We start from the raw sequence: 15408 nt of genomic DNA on the forward strand, positions 1-15408 counted from the left end.
GCCTTGTGCCATCGCCGGTCTGCTGGGGACTTGCTTAGCTTTCCGCGTAAATTGTCCTCGGGCTGCCCTGGTTCGGGTTTGGCCGCATCCTTCTGCTCTGGCTGCGGCAGACCCCGAGGGGCTGTTCCACGGCCAGGAATTACTCCGCAGCTCCCCGGCCACCCTTCCCGCCCCTGGACCTCTCCTGCAGGCCCGGCACACGTCCATGAGCCAAATCTGCTGGCGGCAGCGGGGCGGGAGAGGATGAAAAACCCAACGAACCCCTTTTCCTGGGGGATCCGCAGACGGGTCACCGGGGCGAAGGCGCAGCGGGGTCTTCCATGTGGGAAGGATGAAGGTGCCCGGCGGGTGAGGGGGACACCAGAACCGGTCCGGCAGCCTCGGCTCGGCGCTCTGGAAAGCCGGGTGGGTCCCGGCTGAGCGTAGGTAGCCGAGGGGCGCTGAAGGGGACAGCGGCGGCCGCTCCGCCCCGGGGCGGGGGAGGCGGCGGCGGCCGCCCTCTGGCAGACCCTTCCCCGCCACGGCCGAGGCCACCGGGCCGGTCTCACCCCCATCCCCGCTCCCGGCGGTTCTGCAGCGGCCGCCTCGCCCGGCCGCCCCTCACGGGCACCGCCACCCTTCCACGGGCACGGCCGCCCCTCACGGCCGCCGGGCATCCGCGGGGGCGCCCCTTTCCCGCCTCTGCCGCTGCCTCCCGCCTCCCCCGGCAGCTCCCTCCGCCCCGCTCCCCCGCCCCCTCCCCCGGCAGCTCCCCGCTCGCTCGCTCGCTGCCTCCCGCCGCGCAGAGCGCCGCGCCGGGCCGGCGGCGGGGTGGCGGGGGGGAAGGTGGCATGGAGAGCCAGCGCTGCTTCGCTAACCGCTTCGATGACTACCCGGGCAGCCCGGCGGCGGCGCCGGATAAGGAGGCGGCGGTGCCGTTGGTGACGGCCACCATCGAGCGCATCCTGCGGGAGCTGCCGCCCCTGGGCGGCCCCGGCGGCTGCCCGGGCGGGCTGTACGGCGGCGTGGCCGGCGTGGCCTACATGCTCTACCACGTCGCGCAGTGCCCGCTCTTCGCGCCCTCGCGGGAGGCCTACCTGCGGGCCGCCCGCCGCGTCGTGGACGCCTGCCTGCGCTACCAGGAGGGCGGCGGGGAGGCCGACGCCGACACCCGCGCCGCCTTCCTGCTGGGCGGCGCCGGCGTGTACGCGGTGGCGGCCCTGGTCTACCGCGCCTTGGGGCTGCCAGACTTCGCCCGGCCGCTGGGCAAGTTCCGGGAGCTGAGCGAGGTCTGCGCCCCGCTCTCCTTCCTCGAGTGCGGCTCCGACGAGCTCTTCGTCGGCCGCGCCGGGTACCTGTGCGCCGCCCTGGTGCTGAAGCAGCGGCTGGGCATAGAGGTAAAAGGGCGGGGGGGAGGAAGGGGACGGGGAAGGGGGCGGCGGGGCACCCCCCGAGGGGGACAGGCCACGCCGTCGGGGCCGTCGGCGGGTCCCCTGGCGGCTGTCGGCGGTGTCCCGGGCTGGCAGCCCGGCCTCCCGCCCCGCACTGCCCTCGCCTCTGCGCCGCTGTAGGCGGGGATGCAGCGGGACCGGGGCTCTCACCACACACACAGAAAAAGCGCCTTTTCCAGCTTGCACTTTGGGGACACCCTGCAGGAAGAGCCCCGGGGGCCACACGGGGTTGGGGGGCTTTTTCTAGGAGCTGTTTGTCCGCAGCGCTCTACCCCTAGAAGAGAAGACGCGTCTTTTGTGAGCGGGAGCGGGGGCACAGGGCGACGGGGCGTGCGGGATGCGGTGCCGCCGCTGGGGCAGGGCTCCGGGAGCAGGGCCATGCACCCCCCTGCATCCCGCTGTATCCCGCTGCATCCCGCTCTATCCCACTGCATCCCGCAGCATCCCGCTCCCCGGGCACGCCGGGAGCATCAGCTGTCGGTTGCCAGGTGGTGAATTATTTGGCAGGAGGAACGCCAGGCTTTCCGTAAAATGAAGTGGGGTAGGAAAAAAGGAGTAGTGTTGGGTAAAACAGAGCAGGGAACCTTATTAATAATAAGTGGTGCTGTGCTATAATTTGCAAGCAAGGAAGTGGATTTTCAGAGGCGCTTGGTCTTAGTAACCCCGGCGTAGAGGAGCTGGTAGTCTTGTGGAAATCTGGACATGTATTTCAGTTCTTTTTATGAATGAGAGTTGTCTTTTTTTCTGGAAGACGTGAGATGTGATTATGGTTCAAGGTGCTGTTGGTTTCAGTAGTCAGGACTTTGCCCTAGGAAATTGTCATTGTCAGTGCTGAAATTCAGAGCTTCCACTGACTACAGCATAATAATTAATGCAACTGATTCTGTTTGCTGTGGTGTTTGTTACTAAGTGGTCAGTGTGGTATCTGAGCAGGCATTTGTTAGATTTTTTTTTCCCTGTCCTCTTGTCAGGTCCAATCTGTGTTTCCTCTGTTAATCACTGATTTGCAAGTTCATATGCTTCTGGCTTTCTTTCCTCCTGGGAGAGGAAGCAACTATTACAAGTAAATAAATGATGTGAAAACAAGTGGCTCTGCCCCATTCAATACCAGTCACTGCAATCAGAGTCCAAGGAAATTCACTTAATGGGGGATTCAGGAGACTCCAGGGTATCCAGAGAAGGCAAGAAGAATGTTAAGTCAGTTGAATGTTTTGATTGTCTTGAACAAAAATTCTTACAGCACTAAGCATTTAAAGTAGCATACCATATGTGCTGTTTCCTTGTATAGGATTGTCTGATAATCGTAACCATAAAAATGGTTATGTTATTTGTAACCATAACACAACCAAACTTTTCATTCTGACAGCATTTTCTACGAGGAAAGTTTTGTAGATGCATCACAATCCTCCATGCAGTGTGCAGCAGTGCCAGCCTGAGGGGATGGTTCCTCACAGAGGAACGAGCCATCCCTGTTAGTTCAGTTTGCACTGGCGGAGAGTGTCTAGTCGCCATGCCAGTGCTTGTGATGGTGTTGTGAGATACCAGCGGAACAAGGTAGCTCCCTGGACTCTACTGCTTCATTTAATTCCTTCATCCATTTGTCTTACGTCCTTGAGAGCAATCGCTGAACAGTTTGGAGGATAGGTGCAATCACCTCTGACAGGCAGTGCAAGAAAGGGGAAAGCTCTCCTCTCTGTTTGCTTGATTGATGAAAAATTATACTTTATGCCGCTGTAGAGAGTTAAACATCTCCACAGATGAGTACAGGTATGCACTTATTGTGGAATCCATTTAGCAAATGGGTTAAGTACAATCATAGAGGGGTTTATTTTGCCAATGAAACATATTCCGTGTCCCCTTGTTGATGTTTTAATCAGTAAGCTAACATCCTTTCCTAGTATTATTTATTCTGTCACCACATTGTAATTTTAAATGTATAGTGCAAGAAATAAATCAAAATAATCTAAACTGTTATGTATTAATAAAACCAACTTTAATTTATAATTTTAACAAAAATTAAAGCTTTTAATTAAAATATTTTGTGCCTTAATGAGGAAAACGATAATGATCTGTAGTCTATGTGTACTCATGCTTGACCAAAATTTAGGTCCATTGATAAATGTTCCCATTCTAATGCAGAATTATTTTAATTAGTATATTGCTAGACCAGACCCTGCATCTTTTTGCAAATGAAGAAGGGGATGCCCAGAGAGAGTGCATGTCATTTATTACCCAAGGTCAAATGGTAAGTCAGGTACATCCCAGAATAGAAGCAACGTCTTGTGATTCAAACCACTGGAAAATGCTACCTCCTGTAATTTGATTGTGCACAGTCTCACATAGTTCACTGCAGCATGTTTTCTTGTTTCCCACATTCTGTTTTTTTTTGAGGACACTGTGCAAACATTTCCAGCAAAGTGAAATGCATTCCTTACATTGAAATACAGCTGCTTCTGCCTGTATGGTTGTTTTTTTTCTCTGAAGAAGTCAAATGGTGACCTATATACAAGAAATTGCTTGCCCTTGAAGAAATGCTTTTTGAGCAAATTTTACAATTTATGTTGTGCTATGTTGTGCATTTGGTTTTTGTTTTTTCCGGGCAGGGAAGGAAGGAGACTTTTTTATTTCAGAAAACGCCAGTTTAGCTCAGCTGCTGTGCTCTGATGCTTTAGTTTCTTGCTAAAGAGTGTCAATGTTTTAAAGCTTCACATGTTCTTCAGAACTGTCCTGAAGGATCCAGTCTGTTGAATAACATTGACCTCTTGTGAAGAAGGCATTTACATTCATCCGTTTTCAGAGTTTTAGGCTAATACAGTATTTTCCCCTGATGAATTAATTGGTAGTTTTTGCATGAGTAAGGATTACTTCAACAGTCAAGGCTTAACAGGATCTGACTTTCATGATGCACTATGCATTAGGAAAGACGGTTGTTTTCATCCTTTCTTTAATTCCCATTACATTGTAGTTAGTGCTCCTCAGGGAGAGATGGGTAAAAATTGTTTTGTGAGAAACAACGTGTCATTTGTATCAGGTGTATATATAAATAAGGTCCATGTATTTTAGCTGTCCTGAACTGCTGTGTTTTCACTGTTCAGAGGAAATTTTATTTCTCTTCTGTCTTTGTTGGGTACCTCTTTTTCTGATGGTTGGTTCATTACGCGTGCTTGGGGAAATTTGCCAGTCCTGCTTTTAATTCTCTTCACTCAATCTCTATTTGCTTGTGCAAAGAGTAGTAAGACACCGTTAAAATGCTGGTCGCATGCCCCTGTTCAGATGGTATTTTATCCTCTTCTCATTTTTTCTCAGTGGTGTTTCTGTCCCATTTTGTGGCTGCTGGAGCATGGTGTGTCTTGGTAGCTGCACTTCCTTCTGGCAATGTAACTGTCAGGTGACGGAGAAAGAGGTACAGAAGTTCAAGTGGCTTCTTGCATCACCATCTGCTGAGATGTTACCACCTTCTAGCACTGTTCAGGTTTTCTTTTAATAACTGACTGATCCGATCAGCTTGACTGACTTCCACTAGCTCTGGGTTGCAGCAGAAAAGACGGCGACGGATTTCAGTGTACAACGTAGGAGGCAGGGCAGCATTCTGCATGACTGCTTGATGCTATGGTCTCATTAGAGACTGAACTTTTGAAAGACACAAGGGACATCGTAAGAGACCCTTTCCTGCAGTTGCAGTGATGACAAGCTGAACCACCACACTCTGCCAGCAACACAGCCAAACCAGTTCCCTCAGGCACTGAGCCACTGGGGTGAGTCTTGAGGGCTCACAGGGACTTCGGGCTCTTTCCTGCCATTATGTGGTTAAGCTTTCTGTCTCTATGGCAGAGGGGCATCTCAATTTCCTTTCCCAACAAATGCAAGATCGTGATTTGGTGCATGTGTCTGAGATTGTTGTCCCGTCACAGGGAGGGCATCATTCTGATGTTACTCTGTTATGGGATGCCCAGAGAGGGCAATGGTCTTTCTAGCAGGACTCTGTTGAATGTAGAGCCTTGCTAAAAACCGTGCTTACCCTGACTGCTGTCTATCACCAGAGCCTCTTTTCTCTTGGACCTCACAAGTTTGCAAATCAAGTTGACCAACTTCACCTGGTACGTGGAAAAGAGAAATAGCGCTGCTGTGCGGGACTGGCTTTAAAAGGCAGTGGAGCAGACTGATGTGCAGTGCATGGGACCTGAGAGATCCAGCCAGTGTATTTCGTAATATTCTGGGAGAGAAGATATAAATGAATGAAAACTATTTTCTTTCAACTCCTCAGACAACTCTAGATGATATTATTTGTTCCTCATATTCTTCCCTCCAGTTAGCGTTTAAAGACTATTGTAGGTTACTTTGCTCCACTTTTTTTTTCCAATCTCTTAGAAAAAAATTCAGAACGTGTGAGAGGAAGGATCTTCCTGAGTCCTGCCTAGAACATGTTCATTTGCGACTCTCTAAAGGGGGATATAAAGGTATTTGTGCTGAACATAGTATTTATGAAAGACACTTGATGGATTGATCTTAGAAAGGGAGATCTGCAAAATACCCACAGAAGAGATGCGCCTCTGAATGCTGTAGCACAGAGTCCCCATGTCAGGCTTTTAATCTCACCTGTGCCTGGAAGGGAAGAGTTGTTCTTTGAGATGAGATTTCATTCCTTCTCTGTGCCCATTAAAGTCCTTCTCTGTGTGGGTGAATTTGGCAGTTTATCTGAAACGCGGTGTTTGAAATGTCAAATACCACGGTGCTAGCTGGAGCTCTACTGATTTCATTTTACACAGGCCACTACACAACCAGGATGTTGTTTGTTGCCACAGAGGATTAAAACGAGAAACTGCTAAAGATAAAAAGCTTTTGATCCTAGCCTACCTCTTTTAAATGTGCATTCTTCTAGCCATGGTTTCCCAAACCACACACAGGGGCTGGATTTTGCATTAATTTGCTTAAATTGACGAATTTAAACCAGGAGTTGAAAATGGAAATTTTCTAAAGTAAACGGTGAAACAAACAGAATTATTTATATCTGCCTTTTTTTAGAAGGCGTTCTGAAATAGTTTGGGTCTACATTTCAGAATTTCTCTGTTTTTCTTCAGCAGGGCAACATGAATCTTTTTTATTTTAAACAGCCTTCAAATTCTGAGATACCTGGATTCAGTTCAATATGGTGGACATTGAATATCCAGTTATTGAGGTGAAAATGATGAATTTCAAGTGTATTGCTTAACTGCCAGTAAAAACCACTGCAGTACAGAGGTTTTGGTGTGGATCCTGCCAGGATTGGAGGTTTGATTGACACAAGTTTAGCTATGTACATTATATATTCTGTTGCAGAAATACAGATTTTAACTGCTTATAGCAGAAGAGTGGTATTAATCTGCCATCGTCTTCTGAAAAGACAGTTTTGTACAAAAGCACTGTCATATCTCTGTACTGCTTTGTGCTGTTGGGAGAATGTTTGCCTATGCAGCATCATCTTTTTTGCTGAAAAAGCAGTCCAAGCAGTAATACCAAAAAAGAAATAAATTTTTCTAGAGGTGTCTCTTGTATCCAAAATAGATCTCTACTTTCCCATCCTTCTTCTAACTCCTTTAAATTCCATATGCTGGAAGTTAACTCTTAAACTTTGTCAGTTCAGTCGTCTTCCTCATCATCACCATGGAGAACTTCTAGGTCACCCTTTGGAGTTTGTCAGTACCGCTCCTTAGCCTGCTGGAAGCGGAGGTGTTGAACACAGTGTCTTTATCCTCTGCAGAGCAGAGCATGCTGCCTCTGGCTTCAAGATGAGATCTGCGGAACAAAACGCAGGAATCGGAACGAGGGCGTTTTTCTTAGAAGCTTCTAAGCAGTTCTTTGGACCTGGGGAGTGTATCTGGTGACTGAATATCTGGAAGCATCTGGAGCCATCAGTGTTTGAAGCAGAGAAGCAGGGGATCTCTCCAGCAGAGAGGGGCAGGGCTTGGGTGGAAGCTGCTGTTCTCCACGGCATTAGTTACTTGTGGTCAGTTTGGTGGCCCAGTGCGGGAAGTTCTTAAATATGTTGCCTTAGGTTTTCAGATTTTTGCATGTTGTATTTTATACATCTGTTAAATAACTTTATTACAATACTGTGTTACTGCAGATAGCTGTATTTGGCATTTATGTTTTCCTCCATGACAAAGACAAATCATGATTTTTTGGCATCGTTCTCCCAAAGGACCAAAAGCCAGAGTTAACTGTGTTAACTCACAGTCAGCACCGGATGATGTAGCAGAAAGAAAGAGTGCATGTGTAGAGCATGCATATATGGTGGCGTGTGTGAAGGCAGAGAAACAGGCAGGCATGGGGAAAAAAAGACATTTGACAGAAGGCTGAACAGAGAGGAGAAACAAGAGCCAATAAAGAATGACAAAAAAGCAAAATAATAAGTTACCGGCAAAAATACAAAAATGGAAAGCTGCAGAGGGTTAGCAGAATTCAAAGACGAAGGGGAAAAAGTAAGAAATAACATAGAGCCTGGAGCAGGGGAGATTTAAACTAAAATCAGGTTCTCTGGCAAACTGGTGTGGATCTGATAGCTAATGTACTCGATTTAGAAGAAGATAAAAGTTCAACAGAAGAGTAGAGACACGGAGAAAACAGGTTAGGGAGTGGGCAGAGGAATAAACTACATTTTGTTGAGGAAAATTACTGTTTTTATCTGCTTGTTTCTTGTCACTTTTCTGTCACCGTATTCTCTTTGCATAGGCTGATACACTTACAAAAATAGCTGTCATCACATTCAGTACATGCAAATTGAGAGCACAACATTATGTCTTATATTCCATATTTTCTTTCTCTAAGAAATGACTGAGATAACTGCTTGGTGTCTGGGAGCAAATCTGTGCATTTTCATGAACGTTGCTGTGCTGCTTCTGACACTGACATTTTCCTATTACAAGGATATAATGCTATAAATTAGTATGTAACCTAAACCGTTACTTTGGTACCAGGCTAAAGAAGCAGAAATGTGAAAGACTGAGCTGCTCCTGAGAGGAAGAAAAGAGCACGAGGCTAACACCAGTTACCAATGAAAGTGTAACATCCTCAGCACTTTACAGAACTAAAATGGAAGGATAAAATTAAGCCTTAAGTTTCTCTGTAGTCATTTAATATACATATTTAGAACATTAGACTCGTATATAAATAATAGCACACCTATGCACCACAGTAGAGGAGCTCTGTAGAGGATCTGGGAGGCAATTAAAATGGGTAAGTCCCATGGTCCTGCTCCACTGCTGCTGTGGAAGCATCCCAGCACAGCATGGTGTGAGGCATTTGCTATAAATGAGGGCTTGGTTTGTCAGCCAACTTCTCTGTTCCACCCCCTTTTTAAAAAATCGGAATTCAATGTATGCAGTCAGGTCACCATTTTCGATAAGACAGTCTGTCAAAATGCCTTTTTGTCTGAGTCTGTCATGCAGTTCTTTGACCATTGACAAGCATGAGATTAAGCACCGAGTGATGTTGCATAACCTTCTGTCCACTTCATTACAACAAAGCTCAATGAAAATACCCTGTCAAAACCAATTATTTCTTATCTATGCTGTAGAATTCTTTTCAAGTGATCGTTAGTGAGCTGATTAATTTTTGTAGGGAGTAGCAAGGCAAAATAATTGAAATAGCAATTTCATTTTAGGCAAACGTGATCAAGAAGTATCTTAATAGCAGTCCAAGCTGTTGCTGAGTCATTTGGTGTTTCTCAGCTCGGTATATTTTGATGTCTGACAGCAGAACCATAAATCTATTTCTGCAGCAGATCAGCATTCCTGAATTGCTCATTTTAATGGCTTAATATCTCTTGTTGAAGAACAGCGGATCGTGAGCGAGATGGAATGCATGTCAGATAGCACTGAACGACCCACAGAAGAAATTTTTGCAGATAAATACACCTTCTAACTGTCTAAGGCATTTAGTTATTTTGTGTGGCTAATCTTTTTCTTCACAGAATACTTCTATTCCCTCATTGGTACAATGTTAATATAATAGAGGATTTTAAGTTGGAGGTGTGCTGGTCACATTTAGATTGTAGTGCCAAGGAAATGCTCTTCATATCCCCAGTGATGGAAGGTCTGCAGTCTGCCTTTGCTGTCTGAGACACCCTTTTGTCAGCTTCCCTGTTAGAAAGTCTAGCCTCATGACTAATCTAAATCTTGCTGTAATTTAAGCCTGACACTCCTTGTCCTGTCCATCAAGAAATAGGGAGAAATTCCGTTCGTCTTTGCAGAAGCTCTTCATACATTTCAAGACTGTTACAATTTCCACCCTAAATCTTCTCTAAACAAACAGTCCTCATCCTTCCAGTCTTCCCATGTGTGTCATGTTTTCTACACCTCTTGTCGCTGCCATTGCACCCTGCCAGACTCCCCCCAGCTTTTCCTGAAGAGTGCCAGAAGTTGGATGCATGGTTCTGGCACAGGCCGTTCTAATTGAGCAGAGAGATAACTTTGTGTTTCTTCCAGGTCTTGTTTCTATTTATACAGCTCAGTAAGGTGTTTGTATCTCACACCAGCGTGACACTGACTCACATCCAGCTCATGACCTGCTATTATCCAGCAGTCTTTTAATGGGCCGCTGCCACATGGACAGGTATTCATTAGGAAAAGCCTGTGAACAAGTGAAGTAGGTAGGGGTCATGTAAAGCCAGGGAATCATTGAACCGCAGAAGCTGTGCTGTGATGTGCAAAATGAGAAGCTTCTTCAACTGAAGGAGCTTTGTGTCATTAATGCCAACTAGAGAATCTCCTTTACCCTGTTCCCTGATTAAAACTATTGTTTTATATGTTATTCTATGTTGTATGTTATTCTATGTTGTAACACCAGATGTGCCATTATATATTCAGGGACATCTGTGAAGCGATGGGGTTCCTTTGTGGAGTATATTTGGAACAATATATTCAAGAGGACCATATTAAGTCAATTATTTTGTCCACATTAGAAATCAAGGAATTAATGACATCTGAAGAAATGTTTGGAGGTTAAACTTAGTCTGTTCTTGTGATTTACTTCTGTTACTAATGTAAAGATAAAGCTGAGCGTTGTCTCTCTCCCCGGTTCTGTCATCTTCAGTGAAGGCCATTTTATGTATTCTTAGATTCGCCAGCAGCATGAGTCAATGGAAATCCATGCTTTTATTTTTTTAAAAGTTTCTTATAGCTTCATCCAGCATCACCAAATGTGTATTTTTATCTTACCGGAACTGTCCTAACAAAAGCAGATTGTCTTGTTGTAAAGTAATACCTCTAGGCAGGGGTTGAAAGCATCACCCAAGCCATAGAATGGCATGGGACCACCATTTCATAGGACTTCGAGCATGCCAGTTTCACTAAGGTTCTTCATCCCTTTGTAAAGCTAACTCCTGGTCTCTAGATATTTCTGCTTGCCATCTGTGAAATGCCTAATATTATACTTAATTGTTTTAGTTTTCTAAGGCTAAGCCAGTGATTAATTAGTCAAAACTACAGTTATAATAGCAATGGACCCCAAGATACACATTCCACGTGTAGCTGTTTAAATTTGACCAGATGTAAGTTGGTCAAATATGAACTTAGTAATTGCACAGCAAAACAAACTTCTTCAGGCTCTTTAAATAAATATTGATTTGTTTGTTCTTGGTCTTACAGAGCTGAATCAATCATGAGCTTTCTTATGCCAGACTGCCATTTTCATACATACACATTTTTTATTATGCCAGCAAAAATACCTGGGAATAATGCTTATATAACTGCCGCATATCCAGAAGACAAAATGTAGACTGAGTTATAGTGGGAATGCATTTGTCCTATTTTGATTTTGTCCTCTAAGCACTGTGGGACTGCTGGCTTATTTTGGTAAAACAAATATTGTGAGGTAAATTTTTAAAAAAACCACACAGGTAAGATGAGTCAAACTCAGAGTTGAGTCTAAAGATCTCTAGAGGAGTAAAATCCACACCATCTGGTTGAACAGTGTATCAGCATAGTCACTTGCATTTGGGTTTGTCTCAGTTGTAGAATCAAAGCATGGCCAAGGCTGGAAGGCACCTCTGGAGATCTTCTGGTCTAGACGCCTCCTCAGAGCAGGGTCCACAAGAGCAGGTCACTCAGGGCCATATCCTCTTGGTTTTGAATCTCTCTACTCCATGACCCGCCTTGGCAACCTATTCCTGTGTTTGACCACCTTCACAGTAAAAAAGCATTCTCTTTATAAAGTAGATTTTTTTTGTCACTGGGTGCTGCTGAGAACAGCCTGGCTTCATCTTCTCTACTCCTCCCATCAGGTGTTTATGCATGTTGATAAAATCTCCCCTGAGCCTTCTCTACGCTGAACAATCCCTGAGTTAATACAAGGAAAGCACCCATGGAGGGACAGAAAAATAATTCCCATAAATTGTAATCATTCCTGCTCCTTTTGCCTCTTTCCCCGATACCAGGTTCACAATGCTAATCCACCTCCTCTGACTTTCCCTAGTACCTTGGATGGGCAAAGCATCATAGGCTTTTCAGTCATGTCCAGTCCCCTGCAGTTGCAAGCAGGGAAGAGCCTGAAGTCCAGAAGAGTCAAAAGGAGCCATTCAGTGCCACGCTCTGCCACAGAGCCTGGAGCACCAGTTGCATCTCTCCTTGTCAACCTTTGCTGTATCAAAGAAGGGCAAAATCTTCCCCCAGTGGAAAAGTATTAAGGTTGACAAAATTATTCCTGGCTCTTGCAGGTTATTGGGAAAGTTCTGGATCTGAAGAGCTTTAGTGTAAAGAATTTTTTTTAAAAAAAACCAATCTTATAGTGTACTGCAGCCCAAGGGCTTCTTCAGTGCCTTGCACCCCCGCAACACTGAATGTCTGTTAGTGAAAATGTCTAGGTGATCTTAAGAGGTGGACCATGCCCCACAGTAAAAGGAAGTACAAGGAATACTCTAAATGTACCTGTCCCCCTGACCTATGGAAAGATTATTTCCTAAGCCCCCATATGAATCAAACACCTGAGACTGCTGCTTGCCAGTGGAGGAGGGGAGTTCCCTGTCCCACGCTATGTGTGAGGAGCCAAGGATGCATCAGGGGAAGAAAGCAAAACCTTTCTCCGAAAGCTGAGGTAGAGGCCAGAGGTGATAAAACATTCTTCCTGGTGTCTGCTGATAGCCCGGACACCCCTCAAGCATGAGGGCTGTGGGGGAGATTCTTATCTGTTGTTTTTTTTTATGGGATCTTTTTCAAATTTTGCAAGACAGACATCAGAGGACTTTGTGCCCTTCTGGGCCCTTGAAGTGAAGGGCACCAGAACGTTAAGCACACAGAATAGGTAGGAAAGACATCTGGCAAAGAATTCTAAATACGTGTAGTTTGACTTAACAAGTTTTACTTGGAAAACACATTTTGTCATCTGTAGGTCCAGAAATAGCTGTCCAGGCCCTCCTGTCTCGCTTTGCACAGTTCCTTCTGTAGGGCTGCGGAGAGTAGTCATGTAAAATGACAAATCCAGCAAGAGAAGCCATGGCATTGAGTGCTCCCAGGGCAGCGGCAACTCAGTGTAATCTGTAGCATGAGGTAATAGTAATTCCCGTTAGTTAATTATACAGCACTTTGAGATCTTCTAATGCAAGGTAATGGCTAAGTGCAGTGAATGTTTGTTTATTATTGGTGGTGGTGGTATGATTTGTCTCATGGCTCTTACTCCTCTTCCTCCTCTCTGTGTGAGGTTTCAACTCTTTTAGAGTGATCTGAACTGTGCCTTCTAGCACAGCAGTTTCTTTTTCCCAAAGCATGCTTGGTTTATACACAGTCACAACTGAAAAGAAGTTGTGCAAAGGGAAGATTGGTAACACTTTCCTAGTTTCATTATAGTACCAAGTTCTTTTAACCAGCCATCTTTTAACCAGGAGAAAAGTACAGATGGTGATCCCATTACTTACCAAGTAAGCTACATTTTAAAGAGTGCAGTATCCCATGCTGCCTCAAATTAATCTCACGACACTTATTCTTGCCCTTGAAATATGGCGATATTGAATTATAAGTGACTGTATGTGAAGTATGACTTGAATTGTATTTGGAGTTGTGGGCGTATTTCCAGGCAAGGCTAATGGTGCTGTATGCCACGGGGAACTCTTTTGTTATTGTCTTTTGCTTCAGAATTGTCTTCATCGATGTGCCTGGGAGGATCTTGGAGCCACATACAGATCATCAGGATTTTTACTACATCAGGCTGCTACCATAGTCTAAGAGTAGGGTAGAATTCAGATGACTCAGAGGACTCGATCACCTTCATCTGGTTTTCCTGCATTATGTTGTCCGCATTCTTCTTGTAGCTTAAGTTGATATTTCATTCAGCGGCTTATTGGCATGGCACAAATTGCAGATCATCACGCAAAGTAAAAGTGGCATGATGCCAGCATGGAGCTGTCAAGAATTACCTTTGCTTGAAAGCAATGCTGGTGCTACTTTAAAGTGACTAATCTATGCTTCTGTTAGCCTGTGAATGATGCTGTTTTGTCGTTTACCTCATTAACTAATTTCACAGGTAACCACATAGTTTCTCAGCAGCAAATATTTAGACATACTTCCAGAAGTCACATGCCCCATAAATAACTCATAATGGAATGATACATATAAATCAGCATGACTTAGAACAATAAAGAAGTCTTGCAAGACAAACAAGATCACTACTGGTAAATAACAGCATTATAAAATTAGTGGCTGATGAAAGAGCAGTAGCCAATACCCTGTTTACATTTGAATAAAGCTTTTGATGCAGTGTCAAATATAATCATCCTTGAAAACTTAATTCATGCTGGCTTGGATGGGAGCATTGTGGATTTGGAATTGGCTGAAAGACCACAAGCAAAGCTAATCATAAGTACTAATAAAGGACTGATATGGGAACTGGTCTTATTTATCTTCATTAATGATCCAGAAGAGGCAGCTCGTTGGATAAGAATTACTTTGGCTTTTTAACTGAGACAAGTACCAAATACCACACACAGGCAGAGGGAAAGTATGAAAACAGCTCAAGAGATTAAAAAATGAGCTAAAGTAAGGTTTATTTTTAGCAGTGCAAGCACGTGTATCTGGGGAGAGTTCTCTCTAATGCTAGGAAGAAATCTCTGTGCTAGGAAGAAACTGAGATTCAAGTAAGCTGAACATGGCAGGGCTTGGGTTACTCAGGTACTCCATTCAGGTGAGTGTTAGCATGTTGTCTGTGTGTGTGCTGTGTCATTGCTTGTACATCTGGATGTAATGTGATAGCGCATCAGAGTTCTACACTTACTTTGATGTAAATTAATGTTGCATTTCTTTGTGTTTATTCTGGGTGGGAATGAACAGCTAGTATAAATGAAAAGTCATAACCAGTCCTGATAGAGGTTAACACAACAGGGCATGAAGAAGGTCAGTGAAATTTTGGACTGCCTACGCAGGTGTACCACTCAATAGAGACATTATGGATTCACTGTTGGTGATTTCCTGAGGCCTTTCTATTGCCTAAAACCCACTCTGGATGCCAAGACCCAAAAGTTCTGTAGTCAAAACTTCCCCCTGCTGTTTACTAAGGTTGGATGTGCCTAAATGTCCAAGGCACCTAGTTTATGCCGTTGAAGTCTTCTGGGCGTCTTTTGATAGGTATGCAAATCCTGAGAGTGCTGCGTTGTGGGCCGCATAAGCCACACCAGAATTCATAAGCCAACGACTGCATCACTTAACAATCCATGGAGCTCTGGTGCAGATTTATGGTGCCCGCTTTGCTCTGTGGCATTTATGCAACACCTTCCAGTTGCCCCCCGCCCCCGTAGTGGCGGTTTGCACTCGATCTCACCTGCTGTGACTCTTCCCTACCTCCTCCAAAGGAGATTGTAAACTGCAGCTGGGGAGCATATCCCACCTCTAGCTCCCCTCTCCCTGCTGCAGTCTCTCCCAGTTTGCTGGAGGTGCTTTTCTCACGGAACCCCAGACAGGGTCCAGCCCAGCGAGGTGTAAAAGTAAACTAAGCATCATGTCTTTTCCCACTAGCAAGG

The 15408-nt window shown here is 45.2% G+C and overlaps 1 protein-coding gene across 1 annotated transcript in view; it reads left to right on the forward strand.

Moving 5' to 3' along the window:
- Positions 1–774: 774 nt before the first annotated feature.
- Positions 775–15408, forward strand: part of LANCL3 (LanC like family member 3) — a 32466-nt gene continuing 17832 nt past the window's right edge. Inside the window, exon 1 of the mRNA XM_063343726.1 lies at positions 775–1376. Within this exon, the coding sequence (XP_063199796.1) occupies positions 831–1376 (546 nt within the window). The 5' untranslated portion in view covers positions 775–830. The remainder of the gene's footprint in view (positions 1377–15408) is intronic.

This window comes from Chroicocephalus ridibundus, chromosome 1 (assembly GCF_963924245.1).
Source record: "Chroicocephalus ridibundus chromosome 1, bChrRid1.1, whole genome shotgun sequence".
Lineage (NCBI taxonomy): Eukaryota > Metazoa > Chordata > Aves > Charadriiformes > Laridae > Chroicocephalus > Chroicocephalus ridibundus.